The 23253-nt window shown below is 40.7% G+C and overlaps 6 protein-coding genes and 1 long non-coding RNA gene across 19 annotated transcripts; 6 read left to right on the top strand and 1 right to left on the bottom strand.

Moving 5' to 3' along the window:
• Positions 1-245: 245 nt before the first annotated feature.
• LOC124196249 lies at positions 246-23011 on the top strand. The gene is made up of 5 exons (XM_046591166.1): positions 246-437; positions 22400-22541; positions 22600-22718; positions 22801-22869; positions 22948-23011. Exons 2-5 carry the CDS (start codon positions 22486-22488, stop codon positions 23004-23006), a joined length of 303 nt encoding a protein of 100 aa, XP_046447122.1. The 5' UTR covers positions 246-437; positions 22400-22485; the 3' UTR covers positions 23007-23011.
• LOC124196243 (bromodomain adjacent to zinc finger domain protein 2B-like) lies at positions 346-3447 on the top strand. Of its 7 annotated transcripts, none has more exons than XM_046591155.1 (13): positions 346-576; positions 637-755; positions 814-912; positions 998-1060; positions 1125-1433; positions 1512-1625; positions 1719-1805; positions 1867-1956; positions 2018-2079; positions 2128-2542; positions 2627-2776; positions 2840-3105; positions 3165-3447. In XM_046591155.1, the coding sequence occupies exons 1-13, from the start codon at positions 524-526 to the stop codon at positions 3327-3329; spliced, it is 1992 nt and encodes a 663-aa protein (XP_046447111.1). In that variant the 5' UTR covers positions 346-523; the 3' UTR covers positions 3330-3447. The 7 variants fall into 7 exon arrangements, with proteins under 7 accessions (XP_046447111.1, XP_046447110.1, XP_046447107.1 ...); XM_046591154.1 differs by having other exon boundaries at positions 2116-2542; XM_046591151.1 differs by having other exon boundaries at positions 2018-2542; positions 2630-2776.
• Positions 3550-4360, top strand: LOC124196247 (protein NDUFAF4 homolog). The gene is made up of 3 exons (XM_046591164.1): positions 3550-3708; positions 3772-4077; positions 4139-4360. The coding sequence occupies exons 1-3, from the start codon at positions 3552-3554 to the stop codon at positions 4294-4296; spliced, it is 621 nt and encodes a 206-aa protein (XP_046447120.1). The 5' UTR covers positions 3550-3551; the 3' UTR covers positions 4297-4360.
• On the top strand, positions 4442-11601 carry LOC124196242 (wiskott-Aldrich syndrome protein family member 3-like). 4 transcript variants are annotated; one of them, XM_046591147.1, is made up of 9 exons: positions 4442-4602; positions 4908-5348; positions 7910-8024; positions 8745-8918; positions 9002-9156; positions 9375-9632; positions 9878-10506; positions 10579-10750; positions 10820-11601. In XM_046591147.1, exons 2-9 carry the CDS (start codon positions 4921-4923, stop codon positions 10824-10826), a joined length of 1938 nt encoding a protein of 645 aa, XP_046447103.1. In that variant the 5' UTR covers positions 4442-4602; positions 4908-4920; the 3' UTR covers positions 10827-11601. The 4 variants fall into 4 exon arrangements, with proteins under 4 accessions (XP_046447103.1, XP_046447105.1, XP_046447102.1 ...); XM_046591149.1 differs by lacking the exon at positions 9375-9632; XM_046591145.1 differs by lacking the exons at positions 4442-4602; positions 4908-5348 and adding an exon at positions 6231-7816.
• Positions 11986-15195, top strand: LOC124196246 (beta-1,4-galactosyltransferase 4-like). 3 transcript variants are annotated; one of them, XM_046591160.1, is made up of 5 exons: positions 11986-12167; positions 12977-13678; positions 13829-14068; positions 14129-14312; positions 14388-15195. In XM_046591160.1, the coding sequence occupies exons 2-5, from the start codon at positions 13345-13347 to the stop codon at positions 14734-14736; spliced, it is 1107 nt and encodes a 368-aa protein (XP_046447116.1). In that variant the 5' UTR covers positions 11986-12167; positions 12977-13344; the 3' UTR covers positions 14737-15195. The 3 variants fall into 3 exon arrangements, with proteins under 3 accessions (XP_046447116.1, XP_046447118.1, XP_046447117.1); XM_046591162.1 differs by lacking the exon at positions 11986-12167 and adding an exon at positions 12192-12717; XM_046591161.1 differs by lacking the exon at positions 11986-12167 and adding an exon at positions 12192-12849.
• On the top strand, positions 15329-16401 carry LOC124196248 (aminopeptidase N-like). Its single transcript, XM_046591165.1, has 3 exons — positions 15329-15942; positions 16023-16101; positions 16190-16401. The coding sequence occupies exons 1-3, from the start codon at positions 15635-15637 to the stop codon at positions 16367-16369; spliced, it is 567 nt and encodes a 188-aa protein (XP_046447121.1). The 5' UTR covers positions 15329-15634; the 3' UTR covers positions 16370-16401.
• LOC124196250 lies at positions 19918-22277 on the bottom strand. 2 transcript variants are annotated; one of them, XR_006875627.1, is made up of 7 exons: positions 22109-22277; positions 21814-22049; positions 21418-21587; positions 21218-21359; positions 20830-20979; positions 20505-20592; positions 19918-20411 (listed from the first exon to the last, which is right to left on the bottom strand). It is a non-coding gene; the product is annotated as an uncharacterized LOC124196250 (long non-coding RNA). The 2 variants fall into 2 exon arrangements; XR_006875628.1 differs by lacking the exons at positions 21814-22049; positions 22109-22277 and adding an exon at positions 21694-21794 and having other exon boundaries at positions 19927-20411; positions 21418-21632.
• Positions 23012-23253: the final 242 nt, after the last annotated feature.

The following is a 23253-nucleotide window of genomic DNA, read 5'->3' as shown; positions in this document are numbered from 1 at the left end:
CAGGCAATTTTCTTTTTGATGTTATTAAGTAACGTCGCCAGTGACCTATCCTAAAAAAAATAAAAATATTATGGCGATATTTAATGTTGACTTGGGAGTTTATTAGCTTTTCGTAATTCGGATAACAGAAGCTGACCCGAGCTGACCACTGACAGAAGATCAGCGTTAAATATATAATACGACACAAGTCACAACGTTGCGGTAGGTGGTGGCGCTGCTTACGCGATTCGAAAAAGCACAATCCCAGCCCTCTGATCCCAACAATGAACAATAATAGCGGGATGTAAATAAATCCCGCCAGGTGACAGCTTAATAATAGTTAATGTCAACTGTTACCATTGGCAATTTTTGAGCATTTGTACAGTGTTCGCCAAGTTGGAAGTTTCAGTAAGATTTCATCTCTCGTCTTTACTTTTACACGTTTTAAAACTCTTTAAATATCGGAAAATTCGGAGAAAACATATTTCACATTCCAAACACTGTCGTGCAGAACTTTCCTAGCCCTTCCTAGTCAAACTTAAGAATGTCGAACACGAGACTATCTACTGCATCTTCGTACAGTAAAAATAAAGCCAAGTAAGACCTTTCATTATTCGACACATCTTCATCTGTCTTAATGTGTGTGTCTTTTAATAGGAAGGATCTGCATCCATTTTATGATTCATCTGCCTCAGATCAAGAAAGAAGTGATGCCTCTGGAGATGATGAAGTCGAAGATGATTTCATTGGATTCAGCCCTCAAGTGTCTCATACAAGTAAAAGATAACACATTCCTTTGTTATTTAATTATGTTTAAATACAGATTTTGTCAAGATTGTTATAATGAAAACTATTTCTTAGATACTACTCAATCCCAAAAACAGAGAATGTCAATCAGTGGCCAAGAAAATGCAGCAAAATTGAACAAGACAGGTAAGCATCATTGTGAATTGTGATCACACTAATGTTTCTGTTTCAATGTTGCGTATTGAATTGCTTTATCGAATTTTATTTTTAGGAGACCGGGAGCACCAACTGAAAGGTTCTTTCTCAAGAAAACCTGCTACTACTACTAGACAAAGTAAATCTTATTCTAAGAAGCTAATAAAGTTTTTTTTTTATTGAAAAATTTATGCTGTTACTAGCACCAATTGAAAAGAAGAAAAAATTGAGAACAAATTCCGATTCGGATGATTTTTTTCAAGAGCCCGAATCCTTGTCGGGAAAAATTGATAAAAAAACGAAACCAGGACCATCAGCTAGAAATAAGGTAAAAGCAACCACTAAAAATCCTCCATCGGCTAAAAAAAGAGGAAAGACAAATGCCGAAAGCCGATCTACAGAAACTGGTGATTCACCTGAACCAGCCGCGAAACGGCCCATGGTTGCTTCAGAACGGAAAACTATCTCAGCTGAAGAACCAGCCACGTCATCCACCGAACATTTAGACAAAGGTATTTTGAACAATTAATTTGCATGTTTTCAAAATTCATCTAGCAGCTTCTTGAAATTTGAATTCTTTTTTTCTGTAGATAACATTACGAAAAAAAATCCGCGCGGGAACAAAGTTTCAACAATTGTGGATGAAGTAGTGGAAACGGATTTGTCTGCAGGAGGATCGAAAAGTAAACCCACAAAGTCTACGGGCAAGTTAATTTAGAAATTGTGGCTTAATTAAAAAAAAAAGTCTTATTTACTGAAACTGTCTTATTAACCATTATACAAATTTGAATTGTTAGACCCAACATTACGTGAAAACAAGGGTCGCAGTCGTGGTATCGGTCGACCAAAGAGACAAAGTTCAAGTTCTCCTACCAAGTCCTTAGGTAAATATTTGTGAAACTTTAAATTTCGTTTTACATAATTATGTTTATTTTGTAATCATAGACAACCACAGTAGAGTGGAAACTAAAAAGTCTGAAGCTAAAAATGACGAAGCGCATAGGATGACCTTAAAAACCGCAGACAAATCCAAAGGTTGTTGTTTAAAACTAAATTTTCGCGAATTAAAAGTTTTCATGTTCATTTGTATTTGTAGAAAGGAAGTACCGTTTCTTGAGCAGCTCAGAATCTGAAGTAGAGGACGAAGTAGAGGACGAAGTGGAGGACGAAGTGGAGGACGAAGTTGGGGACGAAGTTGGGGACGAAGAGGACGACAAAGTGGAAGACGAAGAGGACGACAAAGTGGAAGACGAAGAGGACGACAAAGTGGAAGACGAAGAGCACGACGAAGATGATGGCGAAGACGATAACATTTTTCTCAGTCCTCAGAAAACAAAAAGTCATAAAATTTCGGTTCCTTCTGCCACTTTAAAAACGCCAGCCTCAGTCGCTAACAAAGTTTCAGAATTGGGTACACCCAAAACTTCGAAATTCCGTTTCCTACCCGAACCGGTACCACCGCCCCGGACTCCCAGGCGAACGCTTACTTTGGTCAAGGAATCTTCACCGAATAGAGTTGAGCAGTCTATTAGCATTCCAGAAGATGTTGCAAATGCAGAACTGCACAAGAGATCGCAAAAGGAAACTCCACTTATTAGGCCTTCAACATCTCGTGCAAACGGTAATGATAACTGAATTTTAAACAAAATTTGCCTCGCAGTGCACACTCTTTTGTTTATTTACAAACAAACTGTTTTGTCTTTAGAAGAATCAAGCGAGGAAACTCCTTTGTCAAAGAGAAGAAGATTCCCCGATTCTTCAAAGAAACAGTCGTCAACTAAACGACTCCAATCCCCTGTAAAATCCTCGCAACAGTTGAACGATCTCGAAAACGACATCTATGCCCATGGGGATGGTATTTTTTTTTTATAGTTCATTTAAAATTTGAATTGTATGTCAAAGTATTCATTGGATTTAGATTCTGGACTTATTGAAGAAGTACTGAAAAGAACTATGCTCCGATCTGCGAATTCAACGAACCAAGCCCCATTAAGTTCCGCCATTGATCCGTCTACACTTCCGGTGCCAAACCGCAGTCATCTACGGACGCAATTCAATCTTTATTTGGCCTCACCCGGCGATCCTGTACGAGTACAGCAACTGTCTAACGCTGAACACAGCATGTCGTTGGTTCATCTACTGCCAAAAATTGTTTTTGCTCTGAAAATTAATAACCCGATAATGGTAACTTTAACTGGTGTAACTGATTTAAATCTTTATTTAAAAAATTTTTTGTTATACAGGTCGTGCGACTCAAAGGAAGCGTCGAATTTAGAAGCAATCCCCATGTTCCAAGTCGCATTTTACTCAACTCGTCTACGAGACTTGTTGACCTTAAAGCGGGTATTCTTCACGTGGTCAACACAGGGGAACAAGTCGCCTCATTTGTACTTTTCGAAACGTTCTAATAGTGGCATTACCGGCAATCTGATTTTTTTTTGCTTCCCTCCAAAGTTTATATTTTCATTCATGTACACGAGATGGCGTTCGCCGTCAACCTGAAATAAATACACTTTTGATTGTCGACTGCTTTTGCACTTGGTATTTGCCTTTGGTATTAGTATTACCTAATATTTTCAGTTGCGAGATTCGTTTGAATTTGTAAAGTTGAAAAGTTCGTCACAATCGCAATGGGGAATATAACTGCTAAAATTACGAAAAGAGCTATGAGGCCCTTTAAGAATTTTGCTGTGGAAGCGCGTACCGAAAGAGTGTTGGCAAAGGAAAAGCCAATATCGGCTCCATGGCACCCTACCACACAGAAGAGAATTGACGAAATCATGAAAAGTACGTATTTTTGAGATTTTATTAATAGTGATTCGTATTCTAAAAATAGTTATTGTTTATTAGATAATCCACATTTGATGGAGGAACAATCCAACAATAAAGATGAGACCTTAAACAGTCGCCTGAAAGAAGTTTATGTAACTTCACATGACAAACCAGAAATACCTATAAGCACAGAAAAGCCCCTTCCATCACACAGAAAAAGTGTTGAACAAGCAGAATTTGGTTACCAAGAACCTGTCAGAGTAACAAGAGGGAAATTGAGTATTCGCCAAGCACTAGTGCTTATCGGGAGACATCAACAGGATCCTGCTAAATATGATGCTCTGGCATTGGCAAAGGAATTCACCATTCACCCGATAGTGTCAGGTATAGTATAGAAAACAATGAGTTTATTCAAATAATTTATAAGCAATAATTTTTATTTTAGGAAACATTTTAAAACACTTTAAAACTTTTGAATACTACAAGCCACCAAAAGTCAAAACTGCAATAGAGGTCAAAGATTATATAGATTTGAAATCTTTACCAGCAGCAAATGAAACAGCAGTCCAACCCCAAATAGAAGACCATAAAATTAAGAGCTGATTTAAAATGAATGTACTTAATTGTAGGGAAAAAGAAAAACCATTTCAATAAAGTATAAAACATATTTGTAATTTTCCTGCGTGCGTGAAGATTTTATTTTATTTTTTTCAAACGATGCTTCTCTTTTTGGTGGCTTGGCAACGCCGACACGCCATCATTGCACTGCCAAAATTTAGAGATTAGTGTTAGTCCTCTTTGCTTGGTGGGCTAGCATCTTGTGGGCGTGTATGTTGTTTTTGATGTTTTTCATACTTTGGAGTGATTAAAACGATGAAATATTGCAATTCCGTCGGGATAGAACGATAGGTATGTCACGCTTTCAAATTCTTACCAACCAGTGGGTTTTGACGTTGCTTTGCGTTCAAGTTGTTTTGAAGGAAAATGCGTCATTCTAGGTGTCAAACGCTAGTTTGTATTTACGACTGATTACGGTTGGGTGTGTAATTTTAGAAGAAAAAAAAACAGTTATTTAGCTGTTGTAAATAGCTGTGCAAGTATTTATAGTAACAACATGATAAGAGTGTTAAAATCAGATATTGCAAGTGTAGGGTCTAGGGTGTAGTGATTATGACAAGTTATCCCAAAGAACTAAACCATCTGTAATCTTTTAGGAAGTGATTTAAAATGCCTCTGCCAAAAAGAGTCATTTCTCCCGTTTATGTGTCAAGGGACACATTGCCTGAACACCTCCAACTTCCAAATGACTTGGAAGGAGTCACCAATGGAACATTGGCCAATATTATCCGACAACTCTCAAGCCTTAGCCATCATGCCGAAGACATGTTTGGTGAGCTTTACAAGGAGACCGAGGCCCTCCATATTCGTTCTTCCAGCTTACAGGCCAGGATAGATAGACTGGCAGTCAAAGTCACTCAACTGGACAGCACCGTGGAGGAAGTCTCACTGCAAGACATCCACCTTCGCAAAGCCTTCAAAAGCAGTGTGGTTTTCGATCAGCAGGTTGTCTCTAAGCTGACTATTCCCACAGCGATGGCAGATACATACCATCACTGTGATAAACCCCCACCTCTGGACAAGCTCAATGTATACCGGTAAGCATAATGACTACTTTGATATTTTTAGCATGTATAGAACCCTAGCCGGGAGCCGAAATCTCAGCAGGGGGTCACGAGGCCTCCGACCATAAAGCAGAACGTGACCAACTTGGCAATGTCATCATTCCAGATAATGAAATCACACGTAATAGCCAATGCTGTTAATACGTTTGTTAAGAATCGTTGGCGCAAATCGTGAGGTATGGCTGCAGGACGCGTACAGGGCATACGCTAGCCGGAAGTTGGTTACGCTTATGCTAGCAAATCGTCCGTGTGAACGAGGCGAGGGATAAAGCGAAAAGATGGGAGTATCGGCGTTGTATTATCTTGTGGGAGATACACCGGCCGGTTGGTGAGATTTCCGAACGGCCGTCGTCAGTCGAGTGGAATCATGTTTTTTCCCCCTGCAGCTTTGCCGTAATCTAAAAGCACTTGCGGCCACCAAGTCTCTCTCTCTCTCCTTGGTGCTATAGAGATGGTGAGAAAGTTCTATATTGAGAGAGAGAGAAAAAAAAAGAAATAATAATAATAAGGGGGGAAGCGAATGGAGGTTGATTCGATTATGACGACTTGTTAGGCGAGCGAGCAGCCAGGGCGCGGTAGCCGGGCCTTGAGCTCTGTGTTTCTATTAACGCCCGACTGGGGAATCTCATATCGACCAGGGCGTATGCCAGTGTGAATGTATAATAGATGCCTCATTGCCGGCGGGATGCGAGTCAGATTGCATTGCCGGCCAACAACTATCCAACCGGGCGTTGGACTCGGGACTCTAGTACGTCGTTGTCCGAGCAACGTGTTATTGTTATTATTACCCTTTTCTTTTTCGTGTGTGTGTGTGTAAAGCAATCGCCTCGTGTAAGGTTCTTGTAAATTGATGGAATGGCTGCCAGATGGGACTGGTTTTGCGTATGACGAGTCCGCGGATACCGGTAGGGAAAACCGTCTCGTCCTCATTCCCAAAACGCAAAATATTATAGGTGTTTCTGCCGCATCCTCCCGTTTGTCGTCCAGACCGGACTGGACTGGGTGGCTATGGCCAAAAAAAAATTTCACGGACCGGTCCAGTGTGCCTGCGGGAGTTACTAGTTGAACCGGAGCAACCTACAAACCTAATACACCACCACCCAATCCGTTCTCCGAGAAGAAATGCGCTGTTACGCGAGTCCAGCTGGCGTGTTATGTTTGGTCTCCTCCCATCTCTAGTTAGTTTGTTTTTTCTTTCTCTCTCTTTCCGTTCTTGTAGTCGTCGATTGGTCGCATTGTTACGGTGCTTCAGTCGATCGTCTTCAGCCGTGCCGAGCGGATTGGTCCCACTCGCAAGTCCTGTGTGACATCTATTATCTACCACTACTAGCAGTGAAGGAAAAGGACAAGCAATCAGTGTCGTGTGTATCTTTGCCCGAAATTGAGAAACCTAAAGCGAAATCGAGCGAAAAGGCATTACGAAACGGATATCGAACAAGAACCCAGCGGGGAGGGATCGCGATTAGCTTTTATGTGGTGGTTGTGTCCTCGGTGCCAGAGACTCGGCGTTTTATGACGCGATTTACTCGTAATTTCTCTTGAGAAAAGGCGTCCGTGAGACCTGGACGCACGCAAGTTCGCCGAGCCACCTGTTGTACACTTTTGTCGGTCAATTGAACTGGACCGACGACGACGAAAGAAGTTGGTGACCCAGATGCGTTTTTGATACCGAGGATGTGCGGAAGCGAAATGAAAGAAATTGAATCACATCTTTAATCTAGTCTGCCTTGAGTGAGTGAATGAGTGATGTCTTGCAGTTTGTGCCCATCGACCCAGATCCATCCGGACGATAATAAGCGAAACGCCGGAAGCTCTAATTGTTGCTGGTTTGGAGAGGAGGGCCTGTACCATTGGCAGGCGATCCAGCCGCAACACCAACAACAAGGCGATTCGTGGGTTTTCGGTCTGGAGGACCAATTCTTTCCGCTCTCTCCGCCGGAAGCAGAGCCGGCGGAAGCAGAGCCACCAAAGGAAACCAGTGCCATCGAAGGGTTGACTGATGAGTTTCTGCAGTTTCTCGAAAAGCGGTTAGCTGAAGTCGATGTGGAAAAGGAAGATGATACAGTTCTCCCAGATTTGCCCGTTATCGAAACCCCTCCGACATCCTCGATCGAAGCCGCAAAGCCCATTCCACCCATCCGCCGGCGTCGTCTCCAGCGATCCGTTTCTCTGCAGGCCGTCAAAGTTACCCCGCCACCGTTAGTCCGCGGCAGGCATGGCGGAGAATTTACCGATGTTCGTCCGGACGTTGGAATTGGTGGACAACAGGAATGTAACAAATCTCGTACGCTTAGCCGGGGTGGCAGCATAGCCAGCGATTTGATTCAACGAGTCAAACGCTGGGCTGCCGTGACGTCGACATTCCGACGTGCCTTTCGCAAAGTTAGCCCACATCGAGCTCCCCTTCAAACGTCCTTTACGACCGCCGTTCCGACAACCTGGTCCATATTATTCCAATGAACTTTTTTTCAGTTTCTCAGCTCAAACTGGTATTTAAAATATTCTGATGATGATATCTCTTTTGCCTTTTTTAGGGACGATGGAAAGGACGGGCTCAAATTCTACACGGACCCGGATTACTTCTTTGACTTGTGGCGACAGGAGATGCTCAAAGACACTGAGCGCATCCTCAACGACAAGGGACGCAAGGTATAGACATTTATTTCGTCTTTCATTTTAAATACAATTGTGACCTAGAGAGAGAAAGCCGGTCTCTTGCCAATTTACATTCACCTGCCACTCAACCTCCACCAACCGGTCGACATGTATCTTGTCGTTGGAATAATGAGGGCCGTATAAACGGTTCATTCTTTGCTTTATTAGAATTTTTTTCTTTTCTTGAGGGGGGAAATGATGAAGAGTCGATAAACGATCTGGGTCGGTGACGTTCGTGAATTCTCAGACCGTTCTCAGCGGAACGCACGTTTAGTAACAGCGGAGGGAGGGCTATATATCTGTAACATATTTTCTGCAATAACGTCCTAAACATAACAGACAGAAAATGTTTTATTTTTCCTGTTATGGAATCATTCAAGCTTAAAATTAGGTTAATGAATAATTCTGTACTTTCCCTCGTTTATTTTTTACGAGCTACAACATCCAAATGTTTGGCCATTAGCATTAGTATCGAATAGAAATCATTGCTGTCTTGTGGTTTCAAAACAACTGTAACACTAAATAAAAAAAACGACAAAAATCATTATTTTGACTTTGAACATGCTTCTCAGTATGCGGATGGCACTCCGTCCGAGGCAAGTTCTCTTTTCAACCCACATCTACCGTCGAATTTCCTTTTTTTCTTTTTCTTTTTTTCTTTTTTGCTTTGAAATGTTGTGCGATCAACAACTGATATTTTGTACCGTTTCACAGCCGCATCGAGGCAGAAATGATGGCGGCGGTGGTGGCGGAGGCGGAAGCAGCGGAGGCGGTCGCCACAAGAAACGGGTCCGGCAACCGCACAACACTCGGGAAAAGCACCGTGAGCTGGCCATTAACAAGGGCGAGTACATTAGCCCACAGAACGCGCTGTATCAGTCGCCTCAGGTAATACTGCCCGTACAAAACAATTGTCAACTATTTTCCTAATGCCTTTTGCCAATGTGGTCTTGCCAAATTAAATTTCACAGGCGTTGTATTTGGAGGATGGAACCATGTTACCGGATCCCAGTTCAACATCACGGCCCCCGCGCCCTAACAGCATTGAAGTGAAACGTAATTACCCTAGCGAAGAGGCCATCTACGCATCCAGGAACTCGCGTAATCCGCAAGACAATGTGTACAGGTCGGTTAAATCACACGTTTTTTTACTTTTGTTGGCTGTCTGTCAAATGAAATTGATGTTGTCAACGTGTGAGAGGGTGTTGGCGTCAATTTTATTTGTTCCCAACAATTGTCATCGGTCTCTTTGCCTCTATCGTGTGCTTGGAATTTCACATTTTAAAAATGTTGTCGCTTCATGGCTTGTCTCCATCTGTCGCTGGCGTCCGACGCTTTTTACAGACCTGCCGGAATTTCTCTGCCGCCTCCGCCTTACGACGACGGCTACCCGCAGTATCCGCCTCCGCCTTACACTGCCGATTCGCTGCTGCAGCTTCAGCAGCAGCAGCAGCAGCAACTGCATCATCAGGCACAATATCACCAGCACGCAGCTGCCGCAGCATCCAGTCACTATGGCCCTGGAATGATGAATCACCACAACCGGACGTTGCAACGGACCACATCAGGAAGGCCCACGCAGCCTCCACCAGCCCCACCCGGGTAAACTAACCAAATAACCCAATAGAAGAGATACTGTAGATAACTCACTCATTATTACTCCAGTGTCACTTTATTGATCTCGTTACATCACGAATTTGTCGTCTCATCATTTGTTCATATTGTCTGTCGAGCTTTGCTTTGCTACGCTTAATTGATTAAGCTGCGTCTTCTTAATGTCGTACCGTTTACGCTTTGATGAAAAATATTGAATAATCATGAACTAACAGTCTGGTTGAATCCGGCAGGCAAATGAATCACTCGCCCAACACGACGCAGCAGAGTGGGTCGACACCGACCAGAAATCGCATGAGCCATCAGACGTCCATTGTTGGAACTATGGGTAGAGAATCGCTTCCGCCACCACCTCCACCACCGTCAGAGACCTATTCCAGCGCTGATAGGCTGTCGCAACTGCCCAATCCGCCGTACATCTCGTCCGTCATGGTCAACTCGGGTCCTCCATCAAGCACTCCTCCTCCTCCTCCACCACCACCTCTGCCACCTTCCGCTATGCTGATGCCACCGCGTGAGAGCCGCGAAAGCTCTTCCGAATCTGATTTGCCGCTCCCACCGCCTCCTCCGCTTCCTGATACCGCCCCGCCCGACATGCGAATGGCTCCTCCACCGCCGCCACCGCCGCCGCCGATGCCACTCAGCAGCCCACCGCGTGACAATGGTCACGTTGTGGCTAATGGCGATATCAACAAATTGTCGAGCACTTCGCCGCCCAAAGGATCACCAGGAAGGGGAGTGGTTGAAGCGATTCAATCATCGCCTCTGTTGTTGCAAGCGGCCAAATTGACCCCCCGTGGACCTCCTATTCCTGTTCCAGCGCTTGATGGACGGAGTGACCTTCTTAAGGCCATTCGAGATGGTAATTTAAATTTGAGTCGGTTATTGACTCAAAACGAAACTAAAAACTGGTTTACTCTTTTTTTTTTTGTAGGTATATCGTTACGTAAAGTAGAGAAGGGACAGCAACAGCAAGGTGAAAAGGGTCGAATGGATGCTCTTCACGATGTCGCCTCTATTCTAGCCCGTCGAGTGGCTATGGAGATTTCTGATTCCGAGTCAGGTTCTGACTCTGGTTCTGGGTCAGATTGGGATGATGAGACCAGGTATGATTAAATATATCTTCTTGTGGGTTATCGGTTCACAACTAATTTTTGGATCTTTTGTAACACAAGTGCTTGATGATTGTATACCTTACACGGTGCTCCGTTCTGGTGCAATTAACCTCCATTTGGACTTGAATGGAAAGAAGAAGAGTGGAATGATGCATTTTTCCACGAGACATGAATGAGACAGAAATAAACGCCATTGAGCAGATGATATTTAGACTCACCAATTTTGCGAAAACACAACAACAAACTTAAGGCGATGGGTTGTCGATTGCGTTGTTAAATCCAATCTTCGTGGCCTCCCAGCATAAATTCCAAATCTCCTAAATGGCACAAAACAATCGCATTTCCTTGAAGAATACACACACACACACACACTATCAGCAGTGTTAGTCACTTGTTTCCCCCTTACCTTCTCGTCCATTTCCCTCTATAAAATAAAGTAAAGAAAAAGAAAAGACAACACACCCCTTTAACAAATATTTGTACAGTTGAGCGTCATTTTTTTTTCTTCTTCTTCTTCTTCATTCATCAGCCAGGAGCTGGGCTTTCGTGTATTTCTGCTTTCGTTTCATATCTTTTCATGTATTCTCTGTCAATGTGCAAGTTCACTCTTCTTTATTTACCTGATTGAACCTGTTCGCATCGAATCTTGCCCTCTTCCCATTAATAATTAGCATATAATGTAGCTTCTGTACACCCCCCCCCCCCCCCACTGTGTTTTGACTCCCATCCTTTCGTGTCTGTTCAACTTACTCATATCTAAACTTTTAACTAATTAGATGCGAACCTCGCCCAACAAATGAGTGTATAACAGTGATGATTTAGGAATAAACTACAAGACCATTTTTCGGTTATTTCGTCCTCATTTGAATCAGTTAGCATTTTGGCGTCTTTAAGGAAAATAATCCGGCACAATGCACGGTTTCGAAATTTTGCTTCCTGCTGTTTCGATTACCAATGTTGGGAAATTATCTCGGAATGTCAAATGTGTTTTTATCTATTTTATTTCAGACTTTTTTTTGGGTTTTTCTCATGAAATATGTAGCAGGAAACCCCAAAAATATTTTTTTATGTATTGTATTTTTAATACTATTTAATATCATTATATTTCAACGTATTTATTTGGTTTAAAGTTTAAACTCTTTTTTATTCGTACCGTGTCGTGCCTTGCGTAAGGTATTTTTACATTTTTATTGCAACTCTTAGCCGCTAGATGGCTGTGTTCGATCAGCTGTTTGCTTGCAGAGAAACTCTTCAGAAAGTGGTAAAAGTGACACAAAACAGTTGTTCTGGGACTGTTGTTAAGAGTGAAAGCAGGTGAACGAGCTACCTGTCATACATATTGTATAGCTTTCTTAACTCTGCCCCATGTGTTTTACGGATTCATCAAATCAGATCCTGTACAGCTAAGGTAATTTGTGTGAAGTTCGTAATTAGACCCGGCCTGGGAGCACCTCAGATTTTTTGGTGTTGAATATCAAAATGGAATATTGGTGTTAGGCCTCGGTTACGTACGTGTGTACTCTGACAGAACCAGTCGAGGAGAAAGGGGCGGATTTTTTTCTCACGAAGGATGTTAGTGGGTTAGGTGTGTTTGACAGGGAAAGTACCGAAAGGCGTCGTACAGGGGCGAGCACGTCACTTGTGTAACTGCACAAATGTAAACTGTATGTGTGTTTGTGTATATATGTGTTGGGCATCGTTTCTTCTTCGAGTTAGTCGTAGTCGTTAAAGTCTAGATTTAGCCAGCTATCCCGGCTTAATTCAACTTACGTTCGTGAAACCTCTGTTGTGCATGGTAAAACAGCTTATCGATTCGTTCATCCGTTCATCGTCCATATCGCTCGACTGCCTGTCATACGGCGTACACACACTGAATTGCTGTCAATACAGCAAATGAAATAGAAAGAACAATCTGTGCTGTGTGTTTTTAAAGATGGTATATCTTATCGTTATCAACGGTAAACATAGTTTTCAATACAGTCTGTGTGATAAAGTCTAGTTCAGTTTTACAGTACATTGAATACTTCAGCTTCCCTAAACGTCTAGGCTGAAAGAGGCTTGCTCGTTGTCATAGAAACCACCGACCAACGGTATACTGTTGCAGCTTTTTGCCGACGTGCTTAAGATTTTGAAAACTGACCGTCTTCTCTGTCGCCATGTTTGTGTTGTATTGTCATTCTTTTATTATTATTTTATTCCATCTTTTTTTTTTCACAGATGATGCGGTAGTTCGTGACTTGCCATGATTGCGTCAGTTAGGTGCCATCAGGATTCTACCGGCTGTGAGAATTGAACGTGTTCTTTCAGCATCGGCTCTTCGGCCTCTATCTCCTAGACTCTGCATTTATAGATTTAATCGATCTCTGGCTCTATTGATTTGCAAATTGAGCTGAAGTCGCCGAATCTCCCGTTTTTTTCTACTTGATAGCATCGATAGTCAGATAAGGGACAAACGTCACCATCCATTGTGGTGCCAAGTGACTCAGGAAGTTGGCGACGACGTTGGCCATGTTTCTACTTTACTAGCTCCTTTTCTCCTTTAATGGTTTTGGAACCTGGCTACATCAGATGTAAATATCGACGCCATGTTCTGCGGCTTTATACGGACACATTGCTACAAAGTAGCGATTACGGCTTTGGCCGTATTGGTGTTTTTTGAATACGGTTTCGGAGTTTTCTATGAAGAAAATAGAAGAATCAACGAGGCCTATTTCACCTTCAATTTGACGGCGCCTCGGTTGTCCGCTGCGGCAGGAACGTACAACGACACCGACTTCAACTACTCCGCCACGGCTAACATGACATTGATCGCTCTTCAGAGCAGCAACAGCTCTGATCCGTATCAGCTTGATTTGTTGGCCGACTCGCTCAATTTCACGCGAAAGCCTTTAATGTGTCCTCTAGTGTCGCCATTACTCGGTGAGTTTTACCATTAAAATAACTCTCTCTCTCTCTCGTCGAGTTTCTTCGACCGGGTTTCTTATTTCGAAATTTTACTTTTACTATGAATTATGAAGTCTCGACAAGGTACTTTCTCAAATGACAACATGGTCTGTTTTCTATTTCAAGTGGGGCGAATGAACGTGTCCAAAGTCGCGATGCCCATGAATACGTTTGAAGAAAAGTATGGTCCATTATTAGGGCCTGGCGGAAGATACCATCCACCTAATTGTCAGGCTCATTACAAAGTCGCCATCATCATCCCTTACCGTAAGCGGGAGGAACACCTTCAAGTATTTATTCAGCACATGCATCCGTTCCTTCAACGACAGCAAATTGACTACGGCATTTTCGTCGTTGAACAATCTGGTATAGATTAAAAACACTTCTCCCAATTAAATTGCTGTAATTTGTCCTTTTCATTTCAAGGTGAGACGCCGTTCAACCGCGCAATGTTGATGAACATTGGAGCTGCCGAGGCTTTACGCCAAGATGGATTCCAGTGTTTCGTCTTTCACGATGTAGACCTCTTACCGGAAGATGATCGCAACACCTACTCTTGTCCGGAACAACCACGTCACATGTCCGTCGCGATTGACGTCTTCAAATATCGGTATTATTATAGATAAACCATGCCAACTTGTAATCAGTCGTCACATCATTGATTGAGCTTTGTTATTTGATAAAGGTTACCTTACGAAGGCTTGTTTGGAGGAGTGAGCGCGATGACGACCGAGCATTTTATTAAAGTAAACGGATTCTCCAATTTATTTTGGGGCTGGGGTGGCGAGGACGACGACATGTCGAGCCGGATAAAATATCACAAATTGATCATCTCGCGATACCCACCCAGCACCGCACGTTATACCATGCTATCGCACAAGAAAGCGCGGCCCAATCCCAATCGCTACAGAGTCATGCGTAATGGAGCGAAACGCTCGAAAGTCGACGGACTAAGCAACTTAAAGTACAAGCGCCTTGATTTACAGATGAATCCGCTCTATATCCACATCCTGGTGGATATTAAACCTTCGTAACAAACTCGATGGAAAAAATACTTAAAAAAATGTCATGACCCAATCAGAAACAATTTCACGTTTTTCTTTCATATTTTGATTTCCCTGTCCTGCTGGATTGGCATTCCTGCGGCAACTGAAGCTGTCCTTTTTTTTGGCAAAGGATAGTTATCTTTTAGCTGTAAAGTTGATCCAAAGTGCTTTTCGCACATCATTAAATTCCTCACGATAACCTTCAACTAGATGAAACTTGTACAGTTTTGCCTACGCCACCGACACGTTAAAAAAAAAGTCTTTTTACATACCATGCTCGGAAAGTGTATAGAAGATGCCAGTTATAGATCTAGTCGTTCTCCAGTCTTATTGTTTACCTTTTCCAACTTTTTCCCCCTCACCGGTTGAACCACTTGTCTTGTCTATTGGTAATGTGGTGTGATGAATATCATGTTGCTACTTAAAATTATACACTGATTAACGATGCCTTGGCGATATTAGCGCAGTAGTTACCCGTAACTCCAGACTATAAAAAAAAAAGTGGTTACAGAAGTGTAACGCTGTTAGTCCTTTTTCACGAACTTTAAACCACAAACTGACGCTCGTAAAACGTATACTGTCGTGGAGGTAAAGTCTTCGGAAGCGCTGGTTTTAAGTATGATAGATTGCTAGCCACGCTACACATAGGAAAGCACCGCCACCAAATCAAGAATCTCCTTTACCAACTGACGTCATTTTCAAGTTGGTTATGGATGGCCGACACAACACGTATGTAAACACGAGCAATCCACTTGCGCTCAGTAAGAACCAGGCATTCGAGGAGAGACACCGTAAATGTCCAAGTCGCTCTAGTTCTCCATCATCCTTGGATATGATTTAAGTTGAATTGAACCGTTTAAAATGGTCCTACGTACAATTCAGGGCAATGACAGAACATTTGGAGCGCAATTGGTGTGCGGTGATTCGCTACGGTGGTAAGGAAGAATGGAACTGGGCGTGGCGAGCTAGTCTTTGCGACATGTGGTCGTCACAGCGGACAAAGATTTTATCGGCCATGAGTTGCAGTCAAGATCGTGATCGTTTGAAACAGCTTCTTTCGCGCGTGTTTTCGCCGACAATCGAACAGGACCCGCACGAAACGTTCGCCACCATTGAGAAAATGACGGAAAATCACGTCGCTCGTTCCATGGTGTTGAACTTTTTGGCGACCAACTGGGAGATCCTAGGGCGACAGTAGAAACACATTAAATTTTAGAATTTTAATACGTCGGTTTTTTTTTTTAATTTCGATTTACGTGGACTTTTAGTTTTGGTTTTAGAAGGTCTGGCGATAATTTGAAGCTTCTCACCTCCGCCGCCAAATTTCTGAGTACACCAGACGAACTGAAAGAGGTAAATTGTTCATTCAGTTGAGCATCTGATTGGTTTGAAATATACCCAATTCCGCTTTTCTTTATGTGATTTATTCGTCACGAAAAAGATGTCCCGGATTTTGTCCGACCTGGAAAATAAAGACAAGAAACTCAATCGAACTTTCACGGACAGGATTCTGGAGGTCATCCGCAACAATATTCGCTGGGGTGAGAAGAATTTGGAACAAGTCTATTTGGTTATCGAATCTGGGATAATGACACGTCGTAAATTCACTCGCCAAGACTAACTGCATTCCCTAAGCTGTTCAAGCTGTTTTGCTGCTTGCCCTAATTTCTTCATCTTTTTTTATTTAGTTTTTACCGTTTGTTAAATAAATATGGAAATATTCGGGTATTACTTTGCATTTTTAATTGATTATATTCCTATCACAGATAAAGACTATGGATTTATTTCTCTTGGAATTCGTGTTCTGTTAACGTTTTTATATCGTGTTTTCTGTTAACGTGTTAATCGTGTTTTGAAAAAAAAAAAACATTTTATTTGGCTGTCGATTTTCATAAAATGGCAACGCTGCTTGACAGTTTCCCCGAAAGTACGTCTGCTCGCTTGTTCCCCCAAAACGTCAGAATTTTCGTTCGTTCACCTTCATCGTTAGTTATAGTTATAGACAAGTTGGTTAATAGATGTTATTTCTGCATGTGCTAAAAAGTGAAAGAAACTAAATCGGTAATTGCGAAAATGCCCGTTCTCATTAAGTTTTCTCTTGTTTCTCGGTTGCCCACCTGAGCTGTACCACGCGTCAAGATTTGGATTTTTCTTCATTTAAACAGGTAAGAGCTTGTGAACCCAAAGAAAGAAATTTAATGTAACCAGTCACTGTTGGAAAAGGAAACCAGTGGCATCCTACAAATCATGACTGACTGTTTGTGTGTGTTCCAAGACTGATTGTGTAATAAAGATCATGTGAGGACAGGAAACTTCTAGCTAAGAATCCAAATTAACTACTTTGTCCACATCTTTTGTTTATCATTTGTCTTCAGGTGTGACAAATTGAAATTATGCTGTTGTAGATAAAGTAAATATGCGAAAATTCCTGTGACTAAAACTTGCTTCTGGTGCATTCATTAAACACTTGACCTCTCTGTTGTAGAATTTTCAGTTAAGTGTACACGAGAAATGTGGTTTAACTTAGTTAATTATCCATTGGTTGGAACTACATTTTTGTAATATTCGAAAAGCTTGCCAACTGTGACTACTTTGTAATATTTATGTAATATCTTCTTATAATCTTCAAACTTTGTGTCTGAGTAATAATTCCTAAATCAGGCCCTTCTTGCGAGTCGCAAGCGAAGTATTACTTAAACGTTTCTTTTTCCTATCAACGCCTTTGACAATCTTCAGCTGTCAAATTAGTCAGTTTCAGTTACTTTGCACATCATTGTAAACGTTTGACGGTTGTGTGGTAATTTTTTAGTGATAACTGACGATAACTATTCCACCAACAAAGCTCACTTGTTAAATTTTCGATAACTGCTTTTGTGTCTACTTCCGGTTTCTAAATTCGTTAATAGTTGTGTAAATATTCGTCTGACGCCAAAAAGATCCAAATATTCGTGATTCTCATCAAATTTGGGGTCGATTTTAAGTATCAGTTCAAAATATCGGAAAATCGTCCAAAATCGTAAATTTTCCTGAACTTATTACGAATACTGAACTATAATATAGTTCAGGAAAATTCTCGATTTTGATACAGTGTTGGATTTTGTTTAAAGTGTAGCCAATTGACCCCAAATTTTATGGAGATTACGAATTTTGGTTTAATTTGACGTCAGCTCAATGGTTGAGGCGCTATCGCGTACTTCCGGTTTACTTCCGGAAAATTTGCATGAAACTAGCAAGTGAGCTTTGTTCTATGTACAGTTCTAAGGATTGAGTGCTAAGTTTTAGCAAACAAAAATGCACTTTTCAAGTTTTGTGAGTATCTTAAGACCAGTCCTTCCTTCAAATACTGAGTTTTGAGACGTGTCAAATAGATGGCGTGTTGATTGTGTCAGTCCTGGGCTAATGTCGGTTTGCTGTCAAAAGTTACGCTATTTTTCTAAACAAATACCGAAATAAACAAATACCAATGAATTCATAGGTAAATTCGAGTGATTTTGTTTGTAACTTGTCGGTGATGTGTTCTTTTCCGTGTATATGTTGGATAACCTTAACGTTTCTCATCAACTTACAGGAGGAAACGTAAAAGAGTCGTGCAGCCTACTGTCAACTATTTTGTTCAAAATCATTGTATTCTACTGAATGTGCCATCAACATGATGCAGGTAATGACCAACACTAGCTTTATTACAGAATTGCTGGAACATATTCTTCTCATCTTTTATTAGGATTCAACATAATTATCTGCTGTGTGTATTAGACTTGCTAGATCACCAACCCCAGCATGGAACAATCTCTCATTCCATCATCTAGAGAACCTTATCATCTGGATAACTGATCGATCAGGGGTTTCATGTGTAAGTTCACTTCTCATGTCACTGAACTTTTTCCCTTACAGTCTAATAATCTAATATGTATTTTAAGTATTGATCCCCACTCCGTCTAATGTTTCAGAGACAATTTCAAGTGTATACTGATAACTGTTTAATTATTCTTAATTACATCATAGACGTCAAGCACATTGAGGACACAAACTATAAACAAGGTGACTTGTTTTTCTTTATTTTTTTTGTTTACAGATTCTAAACTGTTGGTTTCTAAATTTGCATGGCAGACTTTATGAAAAGTCCTGTCATTTCAAGAAAGTCAACAAGGTCCGTTGCTTGCTGACCCGTTGGATGCTACCCTTGAATCCTCCTTATTGACTTCTTTACGAGGTATTACTTTATGTCGCTACAATCTTGCTTGAATATTATTGCCATCCAAATAAATGTTCATTCTGCTTACAGAGTAATCCTTCGCTACTGATCATGGACTTCATCCATTGGTGAAAACCGACGCGAGAATGCTGTAATTGAAGACTGATAAATTGTGTAGTTAGATTCAATTACAAGTGCATATTTGGGCTCCCTTCTTTTCTGTGGCCCCGTTTCCCTAACTAACCACTAACCAACGCCCGCCGGTGGTCACTCACCCGCTGTGAAACCAGGAGGAGGGGAGGGCTCTGGTCGAACGGGGACTTGGAAGGCGCATGATCCGATGAAAACTTTTGGAGGGTCATGAGTCTAACCCGGAAGCCTAGTATGACTACATCTCCCCAGTAAAACTTGCCTCGTACTTCTCTCTTCTTCTCGGTCCAGATAAATATCTCTGGGGGCCGTAGACATATCCTATAACAGCATGTGCGAGTTAAACAATGCAACCCACTACCCAATGAAACAAAAAGCCATGGTTTATTATTTGCGCAAATCTCCGTCAGTCAAGTTACAAATTTTTCTAATTCAACAACTCGCGAAGAATTTTGCACTAGTCTATTAGTGCAAATCGCGATTCCATGCGTTTGGTAGTTAAGAAAATGGTTGTTTAAAAACAAACAAGGGGTGTTTTGAGTAGCCAAAAAAACTCAACATTGTTTGTTTTTTAAACAACCATCTTCATAACTACCAAACACATAGGATCGCTATTTGCACCAGTAGACTAGATCCAAAATTCGACAGAAGTTGATGAGTTTGAAAAACTTGACTGACGCAGATTTCCGCAAAACTTAACCATCGCTTTTTGTTTCATTGCCGCAGCGGTGGTGGCGGGTTGCGTTTAACTCGTACAGAAGAAAAACGTCTTGAACCGAACGCTCTGTTAATTGAATTTTTTGAACATTTTAAAAATAAAATAAAAAATTGGTCCATATAACATTTATTTTTATTTATTACAGATATTACATGGTTAAGGTTTAACATTGGTTTTTAGGGTTATGGGTATAAATTTAAGGGTTAGTAGGTGTATGTTTTCGGGGTTTGAAGGATTGGAAGGTATATGTTTGTGGGGTTTGGAGATTATTTGGTAGGGTAATAGATTAACAGAATTTTTATCCAAACTTCAAATATCATCCCTCCCTCCTCCAACATCCTCCACTTTCCTTTCCCAATCCCGGAAACATGTTTATTATTTGTTGAAATAAACGTCCCATATTTGTTTTTGTTGCTTCTGAACTCATAAACGTAAACTGCAATAGTCACGATGACAATTTAACAAAATATGATGCAACTTCGGTAACACAACATCAGCACCAAAGAACGGCCAATTGAACTTGATGTAGAAAAATCTTTCACCATCATAGGCTGCAACAACGTCCCACATCAGACAGCAACTACGCGAATACAAACGCTTAACCTATAACCAAAATGAAATGAATTAAATAATCTTCAGCATCAATGGAAATGCTGTCAATGAAAAGACGAATAAATGTCACTTTATGTTATTTACAAGAATTAAAGCCCTCAGCTGGCTGTGTCAAATCCACGTGTAAGTTGGGCAGCAACAAAGAAGCTCAAACTCCACCAGGGTGTTAATCCTATTTAAAAAAAAAAAAAAAACAACTCAATTACTATCAAGCAACAATTTCTTAAATGACAAAACATTTTGATTGAAGTTAAGTTGAACTACAAAATCCTTCAGAATAAACGTTGCAAAGGAATGTACAGTTGGCAAGCTTTTCAAAGGTTCAATTTCCACAACTGAAATAGGTTGAAGAGATAGGCACTAACTAAATCTGTAGTCTCACAGTTAGAAAGTTGAACATTATATTTACCTGAATTGTTCTGAAGTGTTTCTGACAAACGTGAAGCTGGTACAGGAAAAAGAGGCATTTTGGCAAAATGTTCAGGTGCTCAGGCCACATGATCAGATGAAATTGCCATGCAGAAATTATAGGCTGTTACCAGATACCAGGGTGTTAATCCTATTTAAAAAAAAAAAAAAAAAAAACTCAATTACTATCAAGCAACAATTTTTCAAATGACAAAACATTTTGATCGAAGTTAAGTTAAACTACAAAATCCTTCAGAATAAATGTTGCAAAGGAATGTACAGTTGGCAAGCTTTTCAAAAGTTCAATTTCCACAACTGAAATAGGTTGAAGAGATAGGCACTAACTAAATCTGTAGTCACACAGTTAGAAAGTTGAACATTATATTTACCCTGAAGTGTTTCTGACAATGTGAAGCTGGTACAGGAAAAAGAGACATTTTGGCAAAATGTTCAGCTGCTCAGGCCACACCGAGGCCACATGATCAGATAAAATTGCCATGTAGAAATTATAAGCTGTTACCAGATAAATACCTAAATTAACACAAAAATAATTATCACAGTCACATCTAAGAATCTTAAGAGAAATTACCATTATTACGAATAAAAATGTCAAGAAAGAAAAGTACGCCGTATTTACTTAATCCAATCCAACGATACGTTTTCAACATGTGGTTTCCAATCAGTGTTTTAAGAAATGGCGGAATTTCGTCTTGAGTAACGAAGACACTCGCGCCATCTGGCAGACATAATTTTAGCCACCTAGTGATAGCCAACATATTCCTTACTCCTTATGCACCCGGAAGACTGGACGAAACGGAAGGAAAATTTTTTTTTTCAAAAATACTTTAAAATCAATTTAGCAAACCTTTACATAATTGCGGAAAAATTGCCGAATTATTAATCCCTAAGGCCCCTAAGGTGAATATACTAGAGCCACCAATTTCTATTTCTTTTCCAGTTCTTCTACATTATCTACGACCTGTACCTGTGAATTTATATCAAATGTTGTAGTTAGCTCATATCTGTAAAGGATATGCTGTGCTGGAATGTGGCTGGAATGTTTTAAATTGTGATGATGCAAAGTAGTAGTTCTTCCAGGACGCTGTTGGACAAAGTGACAACAGCCTCAAGACATCTTCCAGGATTTCATTTCGTCTTTAGAAAGAAGAGTGCTGAGTATGCTGACTGCACACTCTTGATTACCCAGTGTGATACATAGTTCTATTTCAATAATATGTGTGGTTAGTTTTAGTCTGTGGTTGTATTGACTTAAACCATACCTGTTGTGATCTCCTGAAATCATTAATTGTTTATGTTTCTTCTTACATTGTTTTCTGGCTTTTTGCCAGGATTAGCAGCTGCTGCTGGTGAACTGACTGGTTCACATTCACTGAAATTTAACGGAGGAGTTCTTATGTCGTTGGAGTTCTCCTGTCGCAGACAAAGAAATTGTTAGAAATGATTTAAAATATTGGGGTTCTATTGTCGGTGGAGTTCTTCTGTCTTTGGAGTTCTACTGTCAGCATCAGCAACCCCATTAGACAACGTAAGGATGCTTTAAAACTCTTTAAATATCGGAAAATTCGGAGAAAACATATTTCAAATTCTAAACACTGTCGTGCAGAACTTTCCTAGCCCTTCCTAGTCAAACTTAAGAATGTCGAACACGAGACTAGATCTACTGCATCTTCGTTCAGTAAAAATAAAAGCCAAGTAAGACCTTTCATTATTCGACACATCTTCATCTGTCTTAATGTGTGTCTTTTTATAGGAAGGATCTGCATCCATTTCATGATTCATCTGCCTCAGATCAAGAAAGAAGGAATGCCTATGGAGATGGTGAACTCGAAGATGATTTCATTGGATTCAGCCCTCAAGTGTCTCATACAAGTAAAAGATAACACAATCCTTTGTTATTTTATGTTTAAATACAGATTTGGTCAAGATTGTTATAATGAAAACTATGTCTTAGATACTCAATCCAAAAAACCGAGAATGTCAATCAGTGGCCAAGAAAATGCAGCAAAATTGAACAAGACGGGTAAGCATTGTGATCACACTACTAGTCTTTCTGTTTCAATGTTGCTTATTGATTGCTTTATTGAATTTTATTTTTTAGGAGACTGGGAGCACCAACTGAAAAGGTTCTTTCTCAAGAAAACCTGCTACTACTACTAGACAAAGTAAATCTTATTCTAAGAAGCTAATAAAGTTTTTTTTTATTGAATAATTTATGCTGTTACTAGCACCAGTTGAACAGAAGAAAGAAGTGAGAACAAATTTCGATTCGGATGATTTTTTTCAAGAGCCCGAATCGTTGTCGGGAAAAATTGATAAAAAAACGATACCACCATCAGCTAGAAATACAGAAAAAACAACCACTCAAAATCCTCCATCGGCTAAAAAAAGACGAAAGACAAATGCC

The sequence above is a fragment of the Daphnia pulex genome, chromosome 6 (genome assembly GCF_021134715.1).
Source record: "Daphnia pulex isolate KAP4 chromosome 6, ASM2113471v1".
Lineage (NCBI taxonomy): Eukaryota > Metazoa > Arthropoda > Branchiopoda > Diplostraca > Daphniidae > Daphnia > Daphnia pulex.
The sequence above is the reverse complement of the archived record's forward strand: the minus strand, read 5'-3'. Positions and strand labels throughout refer to the sequence as shown.